This window comes from Homarus americanus, unplaced genomic scaffold, assembly GCF_018991925.1.
Source record: "Homarus americanus isolate GMGI-L3 unplaced genomic scaffold, GMGI_Hamer_2.0 scaffold34921, whole genome shotgun sequence".
NCBI classification, from domain to species: domain Eukaryota; kingdom Metazoa; phylum Arthropoda; class Malacostraca; order Decapoda; family Nephropidae; genus Homarus; species Homarus americanus.
In genome coordinates, this window is record NW_024741901.1 from 4,066,807 (window position 1) to 4,077,170 (window position 10,364).

General features: G+C 38.3%; 1 protein-coding gene across 1 annotated transcript; it reads right to left on the minus strand.

The window, feature by feature from the left end:
* Positions 1-432: 432 nt before the first annotated feature.
* On the minus strand, positions 433-6,121 carry LOC121876267 (peptidyl-prolyl cis-trans isomerase F, mitochondrial-like). Its single transcript, XM_042381302.1, has 2 exons — positions 5,966-6,121; positions 433-2,361 (listed from the first exon to the last, which is right to left on the minus strand). Exons 1-2 carry the CDS (start codon positions 6,032-6,034, stop codon positions 1,936-1,938), a joined length of 495 nt encoding a protein of 164 aa, XP_042237236.1. The 5' UTR covers positions 6,035-6,121; the 3' UTR covers positions 433-1,935.
* Positions 6,122-10,364: the final 4,243 nt, after the last annotated feature.

Sequence of the window (10,364 nt, forward strand, 5' to 3'; positions counted from 1 at the left end):
CTTTATACTGTACCATTAATATTTATACTCGAGGAAATCACCTAAAAATCTATCCATTTTCAAGCCCTTTTTATGCATCATTACCTGTTGTTGGCATTTATGCTGAATGGTCTCTTGCAGCCTCACTTCTCAGGTCATTTCTTACATTAAAGTCCTTCTTGGCTTACCCTGAAGCTTTTAATTTTAATATAATTGTTGAAAAATACACAAATTAAGGATCTCAAAATAAAAACACAGAGTTCTTTCCCACTCAAAGATTTGCAAATTCCCCAGACAAAGCATATTAATACCTTGCCTCATAGGGGCCAATCAATTTTACCCAGGTTATTCACACAAGGTTACTCTGCCAATGTTCTCATTCCTGTTACCTTAAAGTAATAAATACTGTATATACATTATAAATTAATTAGTTAGGAGTAAAGTATAGAAGTATTACTTGATAGCTATATTTAAATTAAGCAGATACAAATATTTTCATGCTGGCAGGCTCTCTGAATGCCTGCTGATGTGTATCTGTCATAAATAACTGCAGTTGCAATTTGATGCAGAAATAACCAAGCTGTTGTATAACATGTTTACATCAAATGCTTCTGTTAAGGCCATCAAGAGGTCAATCTAGGCTTTACTGTATTTACTTCACCCCACCAAAATACTTAACATGCATTACTCCTACACTTGTGCCCTGCTCTTTTAAAGCAAACTTGGGAGTCTTACAGTACAGCATTTGAATGGTCCTATAGGTATAATTATTTAGCAATATTTGCTTAAAAACCAATCTTGCATTTAAGTACCAGTTGACAATCCCTCATCAGAAATCCTTGGGGCCAGATGCATTTCTGATTTCAGAACGGTTATTTATTTTTTTTTTAACATGGATCAGCCCACCGACCCATAATGGGGCCTGGGGGGCAAAAAAATAATAATTCATAGGTCTAGGTCGTGTTCCTCATTTTTTATCTTTTCATTCTTGGATTCATTATTATTATTTTATTAGTATTATTGTTATTAATTTTATTGTGTATTTTTTATCAATTTTATTTGCTATGAGTAATAATTATTATTATATTTTCGCCCCCCAGGCCCTGATGTGGGTCAGTGACCTGTGCCAGGGTGTGCTAATCCCTGTAAAAAAAAAAAAGTAGTGCTCCACAAAAAAATAATTTCGGTTTTCAGTTTTCTAAATTTTGTATAAGGGGTTGTCAACCTGTAACTAAGGACCTTAAAAGTTTTAGAATATTACAAAAGCCAAGACACCCAAAAGGAATGGGGTCAGAAGCTTGCTTAGGAGCCCAAAGCCAACAAGTGACTGGTGGTAGTAGGTACATTGTCAAAGTTTTAATTTTAACAGAACAAAGATTGTGAACAATAGTATAATGAAACTTTAACTTTGTACATTTTTTTTTCACTAATATTTACACAATTCAGAAATTACCTTTTTGGAGAAAAAGGGAGGGGAAGGTCTCCGCCAATTCAACTACACTTTACATGTCCAAATTCCTTACCACTAAAAAATATTTTAATTTAAGTACTAGTACTAAATAAAGATTTACTGCCGTCTGCATTACATATCCCCATGGAATAACTTCATCACTAGGCACACCTCCAATCCTGCAAGAGTAATGGTACAGTACTTTTACATACACAAAAAGTAGGGTCAAGGAAACTATAGTTTTTCTGTGATTTTACTGATGAAAGTGAGAAGACGACATACACTGAATATCAGCCTGGCGTCGACATTCAAATACAATGTAAAAATCATGTAAATGAAAAAAAAACTTCTAGGTGACTGAAGTTAATCAAGGGCTACTCAATTGAAACCACACATGATGTTATGACCAACTACAATAGTCACAAGTACGGCATCCTCACCCACATTAATGACTACTGTACATATAAGCTACAGATCTAGGTGTGTGGGCAAAAAGGAATGTTAAGTTACAGCTGGCCAGAATTGGCAATAATAATCTTTGAGGTGGTCTCGCCACTTGGCCTCCCAAAACCTTCAACTTGACGAACAACATCCATGCCTTCAATAACATTGCCAAAGACAACATGTTTCCCATCAAGCCATTGGGTCTTCACAGTGCACAGGAAGAATTGCGAGCCATTTGTGTTGGGGCCAGCATTGGCCATGGACAGGACACCTGGGCCAGTGTGACGCAGAGTGAAGTTTTCGTCGGCAAACTTCGTCCCATAGATTGACTTGCCACCAGTTCCATTACCAGCAGTGAAGTCACCACCCTGACACATGAAGTTTGGGATGACACGATGGAAGGTGGAGCCCTTGTAGCCGAATCCTCTTTCTCCTGTACACAGAGCACGGAAGTTCTCTGCAGTCTTGGGAACTACGTCAGCACGCAGCTGTGGAAGAAATTGGGAATTAGCCTTGACCATCAAAGCAGATTCTATATAGGAGTCATCAAAATTGGTCCCGTCCCACAATCAAAAAAAAAATGGGGATGGGGGCTTCAATAAAGATCTGATAATTCCTTGATACCAATCTAGATTAATTACATTTTCTAACCATCAATTACAATTCCACTGCATTTATAATGAACTAATAACCAATTTACTAGACAATCCATAGCCATATTTTTTGACAAATTATTAAATGGCATATACTGTACAGTACAGGCATCCCAGGCTACAGAAATTCTCCCTTAATGAATTTTGGTGCCATAAAATTTTTAATAAAAAAAAATAATTTAACAAGAAAATTAAAAAAATGTTTAGTGTGGATTACGTGATAACCAAATAACTGTTGAAGGCCACTGACCACCCCAGTTGCCAACAAGCACAACAATGGCACTACTCGGTTAAAAAAATTTTCCCCAGCGTGTGTTCAGTTATGCTTCTGTTCAAGACTATTTGCCCTTATGGACTTCCAGTAGGGTTAATTTATTAAGATTTCCAAAAGACAATTGTGAGCACATTCATGCATTCAACACAAAAAATACAATAGAAAAACAGTTCACCTCAAAGTCTGTACCGTATCTCCTGAATGAATCCGTATTTAAACCAACGAGAAATTGCAGCACCAGCTGTGTAGATATTCTGAACTACACACCATTGAGTAGACTTGGTTAGGGAGGTTTCTTTCCCAAGGATGTTATAGGCATTTCCTCTAACCTTACATTCTGAATGTAATCGCAAAAAAATTATGAACAAACAAAGGCTTCCTCACTTTGTATTCCATTGGCGTTTAAGTATTCACCAGGAGTCCTTCATAACGACATTTATAAGGTTTTACAAAAATGTTTCTCAATTTTATACACGTGTTCATTTTAATTGGTTGTTTTCTTGTAAATGATAAAAGATTTGGTAAAGGTATGGAAGAGGGTGACCACTAGAAATTATTCAAATTGGTTTAAATTTGTTCTACACAAATATTAAACAAAAGGAAACGACAATGCATAGAATCAAATAGAACCTGACCTAATATACCCATAGGTTGGGTATGTTAGGTCAGGTTTTATTAGGTTCTATGCATTATTTTGTATTCATTGTTTTTATATAATGCTAATATATTAAACAAATGGAAACGACAAGGTACAGAACCTTACAATTTATTTATTTACTCTATCCCACTTCACAATTCTCCTCCCGGCACCATTTTTGTTGTTTACCCCACTGAATCCCTTTTCAAGAGACGTTTTCTAAATGATGGTGGACGCTTCCACGAATTCCTCCTAGCCATTGCCAATTTAACCTCAATATTAATGTAAGTTGTTAAACAAATTAACACTATAATGCATAGAACCTGAACTAACATACCCATAGGTTGGGTCAGGTTCTATGCAGTCGTTTCCATTTTTGTGTTTAATATGACATTTGTGAAGAACAAATTTAAACCAATTCGGACAATTTCTTCTGGTGGTCATCCTCTTCTACACCGTAACCAAACATTTTTACCTATGTGAATTTGATTAAATTTTTAATAAACATGAATCGCCCAGTTCATAAACTAGGGTATGATTTAACTAATGTTGCTTAGTACGACAAAGGGGTAGACTGGAAATGTCCAAGTTGGCTTTGGTGCCTATCGTTCCCCATTTCCACGTGGAATCCAGAATTCAATTCTGAACATGTGGGGTATATATTGTTTGTATAGTACAACATACTAAGGTCCACACACATTTTGACTTCCGAGATATATAATAGGCTAGTATTGTCTTACTATGTTTTCATGCGAGTTATGTGACGATCATTTCTTTTAAAAATCATTAGTTTGATAGATAATTAAGTGCCTAGGCTCACATTAGTCACTACCTTCTCTTGCACAGTGATAATTGGGCAAGGTAGGGCCCTATCAAAGCCTACGGCTAAGCACATGCGGTTCAGTTTAAGTTTATGAGGCTGCTCTCACCCCCCCCCCCCCAACCAGTAAAATAACACCATATCACAGTAAACACTGTTTAATATGCTGGGAGGCCTCAAGGGTGGAGCCTCAACTAGGAATTTAGGCAGGTTTCTTTGGTTAGGTTGGTGAAGTCTTAACGCTCTGCCACTTGTTTTCGTATCAACTAAGGTTTAGTTTAGATAAAACCACATTTTACACATTTGCCAAAACTATGACAGTGTTCACTATTAAGTGACCAGGAAGTTTTCAATTATAAAAGAGAACATTAGTTGGCATTGTCAGCCTAGATTGGTCGCCAGGGTTGGATCTTCTTGACATTTAGGTATGTCCAGGGACAAAATCTCCGTTGTAATCTGCAAAATTGTGTTTGGGTCAGCAGTAGTGGTATTGCTGTATTTCACTTGTTGCCACTCCATTCCGGGAATTTTGTATTTGCAATCAGTAGTTTTGACACTTCCAAGACTTAATTCAATGGCATTTCTGGCACAAATTAAGTATAAGCGAGACATTTAACACTGAAAATTTTTCACTTGCCACTAAACGAATCCCGTGAGTTTTATAGTTGCAATCTGTAGTCTTGACACTTCTAAGACTTTTCTTCAATGGCATTTCTGGCGGAAATTACGTTTAAGCGAGATATTTAATATTTTATTATGTATGTTCAAACATGGCAGTACACCCAGAACATCTAACGACTGTGGAGCTCCCCAGTTAGGTTTGGGGTAAATTTTTACTTTAAGACACGAGTCCCAAGGGGTTGACCAATATATTCTGCCAGTGCATTTTAAACGAATCTGACCATTTGGGGCGCAAATTGATCGCCCCCCAAATAAAAATAATGGGGGATAACCTGGGAAATCAGGGGTTTTTGGGGGGGGACCTAACACCCCTAGCCAGGAGCTCCGCCCCTGGGTCCCCCGGTAGGCCTAGCTTAAACTTACCCAAATATTTCAGTAGTTAAAAACTTTGGGGGGCGCCTTGTCCGAAAGTACAATACCTTAGAAGTGGAATGACCAGGGATATGTAAGAATGGGATAGGATGATCGTCTTGTAAAACTCTGCAATAAACTTAAAATAATAATAGGAGCACAAACGACAACCAACCTCCACCACGACCATTGTGAAACTGATCAATGAAATTAAAATCATACCACTGAGCTATAATTTAATGAGGAATAAACCAGAATAAGACTGAGGATGGGAAGGTTTGTTCACCAGACTTTTCTACCGTTAGATTTGTCAGTTTAGTCTTTTTCAAGGCGTAAAAAGATCACACCAAATAGGCCGAATTCATTACCTTATAAATGTTCTCCGGACTATAATACGATACCATTTCCTGCCTCCAAATGTTAATTCCATATTCTACCATCAACGGCGATAGGTACCACAGGAATAACCAATTAAAATACAATGGTAATTATTGGTGAATTTGGTATAAATCAGTAATTCTATGTGAAATATTAATGAAGTAACATATTGTCAAGCTGCCTGTTGTCACGTGTGTCATGACAATAAACGCCGGCATCATGACAGCTCGGCTAGGACATGTCACAAACTGATTTTTCCTTAAATAACACACATAACGTAATATTATTTCACACTTGCCTCCATAACAACTCTACCAAGAGGTTTGCTGTCCGCTACAACATCGAAGAAGACCTGAGGATTCCCCATGGCGAATATATCACGACTTTCTAGAGAGAGAACTGGACTGGCTCTGACCCACGAGTCTCCCGGAGGTTAAGGGACCACTGCCGCGGAGGGATATCTCTTTATCACTCTGTGGAAGCATTTTTATTTCAATTTGATATATTAATTTGTATATCTTTAGTTGTAAGAATTTATATTTTCATAACAAAAAATATCAATTGTTGGGAAATTATTTAATATTTAACATTACCAAGGAGTTGAAGGGACTAGTTTTAAGCGCGGATAAGTGTGAGTTTGGGTTTGTGGTGGAATGGAAAATTCCACTGCCTGTTTGGGTTTACTTGAGTAACAAATGTAAAATATTTAAATATGAACAAGTCATCTTTTAAAAATGAGTAAAAAATAGTTTTAAATTACCTAATACTATTTTATTATTATTACATTGTCAAATAATATCTAAATACAATAGATGTTTAGGTAGCTGCACCGCGGCTGACCAATAGGATTTCAGGACGTCGCACGCCAATGTAGGAGCTGAGAGGTGATTGGCTACGAGGAAGGGCGGTAACTTAAAGACCACATGTTGCATTTATGATAGGTCATTTTTCATAAATAATATCAGCATATATACTTAATATATTTTTTATTTGTAGTACCTCTTATGTAAGTTTACAGATACGATACTAAATCGAAAGAAAATAGTGACAGGACAGGATGCAACTCTGAGTTAATATTGATTGACTGTGGCCGGAAGGTGACTGCAATATTCTCTTGTTATCCAGTTAATGCATCTGATCAGTAACTCTACATCTATTTAACAACTAGAAGGCACAGTCTTCGTCACATACGGCTGTAAAGAGTTTCTCGTTTATTGTATTCAGATAAAATCTACCTATTTGATATATATTTTTTATTTAATTAAAGATGGCGGCATGGCCTTAAAGATTAGGAATCCCGTATATTTAACATATTGATTAAACACCTTGTGAATTAACCGGGGATACGAAATCTTTATGAGGTACAGGATAACTAAAGATTACATCTACAATATGGGCCGCAAGGTATATATATATATATCAACAAATAGTATAAATTGGGCCATTGTAGGGTAGCTGGTTCAGTACTGCTTGAGTACGTTAATTGGTTCAGTACGGCTTGGGTACGGCAGCTGGTTCAGTACTGCTTGAGTACGTTAATTGGTTCAGTACGGCTTGAGTACGGCAGCTGGTTCAGTACTGCTTGGGTACGGCAGCTGGTTCAGGACTGCTAGAGTACGTCATTTGGTTCAGTACTGCTTGAGTACGTCAGTTGGTTCAGTACTGCTTGAGTACGTTAGTTGGTTCAGTACGGCTTGGGTACGGCAGCTGGTTCAGTACTGCTTGAGTATGTTAATTGGTTCAGTACGGCTTGGGTACGGCAGCTGGTTCAGTACGGCTTGCACGGCAGCTGGTTCAGTACGGTTTGGGTACGGCAGCTGGTTCAGTACACGGCAGCTGGTTCAGTACTGCTTGGGTACGGCAGCTGGTTCATTACTGCTTGAGTACGTCAGCTGGTTCAGTACTGCTTGAGTACGTCAGTTGGTTCAGTACTGCTTGAGTACGTTAGTTGGTTCAGGACTGCTAGAGTACGTCATTTGGTTCAGTACTGCTTGAGTACGTCAGTTGGTTCAGTACTGCTTGAGTACGTTAGTTGGTTCAGGACTACTAGAGTACGTCATTTGGTTCAGTACTGCTTGAGTACGTCAGTTGGTTCAGTACCGCTTGAGTACGTCAGTTGGTTCAGTACCGCTTGAGTACGTCAGTTGGTTCAGTACTTCAGTAGGACAGCTGGAACAATGCTGCATGAGTAGGACGGCTGGCGCAGTATAGCTTAAAGACGTCTGATGCATTTTAGCTTGCGTAAGGCAGTTGGTGCAGTATAGCTTAAGCAGAACAGCTGGCGCATTATAGTGCATCTTGAGCAAACAGCTTGAGCATTACAACTTGTGAGACAACTGGTGCTGTATAAATTGAGTGGGTCAGCTGGTGCAGTATAGCTTACATGTGGGTCAACTGTGGGTCAGCTGGTGCAGTATAGCTTATATGTGGACCAGCTGGTGCAGTATAGCTTATATGTGGACCAGCTATAATAGTACTGAACCTGTCGGAACCAAACTGAGGTACAGTATACTCTTGTTAACGTCTGGAGCCGAGCAGCGATCCAGTGGGTGTGTGTGTATTGCCTCGTTAAAGGGATTGGATTTTTTTTAAGGGGGAGGGGGGTGGGTTAAAGGATCCAAAATTAGCTTTTTATTGTTATGGCTGTCCGTACGTAACATCCTATTGGGGCTTTTGAATTTATTTACAAGTATTATATTACTACTGTTAATAAAAATTACCCTAAACACCCTTTCTTACATTGAATAGTTTACTTCACATTTCTCTTCTGAATTTTTATTTTATCCCATTATTGTTTTATTGTTTTTTTGTTTTTTTTTAAACTCAACGTAATTTATTTTTCATTTGTATATTAAACGGAGGTAATTTATCGATACGTCAGTGAAAGTTTCATTGGATTTTATGAATGTTTATCTCGTCCTAAACATACTGCACTTAACCAGCCAATCATTTGATTTATCATGATAACTTTATCGTTCATGTGATCTCAAAAAATAATAATTTAGTCTATACCCAGGTATGTTCGGCCCACTATAATACCGTATACAATCGTGTTTTTTGTGGCCAATAGTTATTTCTTGTCTAATATAAAAAGTTTGAAAGTTGACCAAAACAGTGTTCCTTAAAATTAAAGTTTTGTTTTTATCCTTTACTTTAAAACCGATTTAAGTTGGATAAGTTTAGGTTTAGGAGGGAGATGGGAAGGAACTGGTTCACAAATAGGGTGGCAGATTAGTGGAACAAGCTTAGCAACTTTGTAGTAAGTGCTGGGACGCTGGAAAGTTTTAAAGGGAGGCTAGATAGATTCATGGACGATAGAGAGTGGTAGTAATTTGACAGGAGCTGCCATGCACAGGCCAACGGACCTATTGCAGACTCCTTATTTTCTTATGTTCTTATATTTTATTTCTCGGTTAGATTCTATACAATATATATATATATAATCACAGTAGGTGCACGTGATCCATGTGATAACCACATAGGGAACAAGAAGACACGAAGTTCCGAAGCGCTTTGTGTTAAGCTAGGAACCCATGTGTACGTAGTGCGCAATGCGTGATGCGTATAATTCAAAATAATTGAAAACAAGTTGAAATGATTCAATGTATACGTATTGCGTGATGCGTATGCCTAGTGTCTTGTGTGTTACGTATTCACCGCTCTCAAGGGAAGTGAACAAGCATCACGCAAGTAACACGCCAGGGATGAAGAAGGGGTTTTCCCGTTTCATCCACGTGCTTTCATAGCGTCTGTTTTTGTATTTGGGTGCGTTTCTATGCCAAATTGTTCTCGTCATCACTATGCTACGTAATGTCATATCAAATGTGATTCTGGAGAAGCTAACTGAACTGGTCAGAGAGCATCGAACAATATATGACGCAAGTAGGAGAGATTACAAGACTGCGCGATTTTGCTAACCAATATTTGGAACAGTATGGCCGTATTCTTGTTAATTTACTGGGACTACAGAATTGACTGGATTAATAATAACTGTTTTGTGCATCTAGCATAAATAGTAAACACAAAACAAAATACATTGGAATTTCTCTTTAAACAGCTCTTAAAATAAATCCCTTTCATAAAGAACACAGTTTCATGTTCCCAAGCACTTCGTTAAGTCGTCCCCCCCTGTATTATGCGTACTACACTATACTGTACACAGAGTTCCACACCAGATGAACTTTGCCGTGAAAAGAACTTCCACGCACCACGCATCACATTTGACGGACATATGGGAGCAGTGGATACGCACCACGCATACGCTTCACGCATTGCGCGTTACGCATATACGTACACGTGGGTTCCTAGCCCAATTCACACCTTCGGGGGTACAGCCTGTTCTCACCCCTGAAGATGTTAATTACACGAAAGCGCTCGTTGGGAACTTCGTGTTTTCTTGTTATCAGCACATCAGCAGTTTAAGGACATTCAAAGACGCATTGGGAGTTGACATGTCCACACAATTTACATGCAGTGCGGCAAGTTCAGGGTTGTCCACGTATTTCCTAGAAACCCGATAATTCAGGTGTAGTATCGTATAATAACTTGAAGTCGAAGCAGGGGTATTTATTCTTTGTAGTGGCTATTGGCATCATAATGGTGCAGTGTATGACTTCCCTGAATTTTAGCATTCATTCATTGTGCACCAAAAGTTTTTCCACTGATAGACAAGGCAAGACTAGCTTGGATATCTCCTT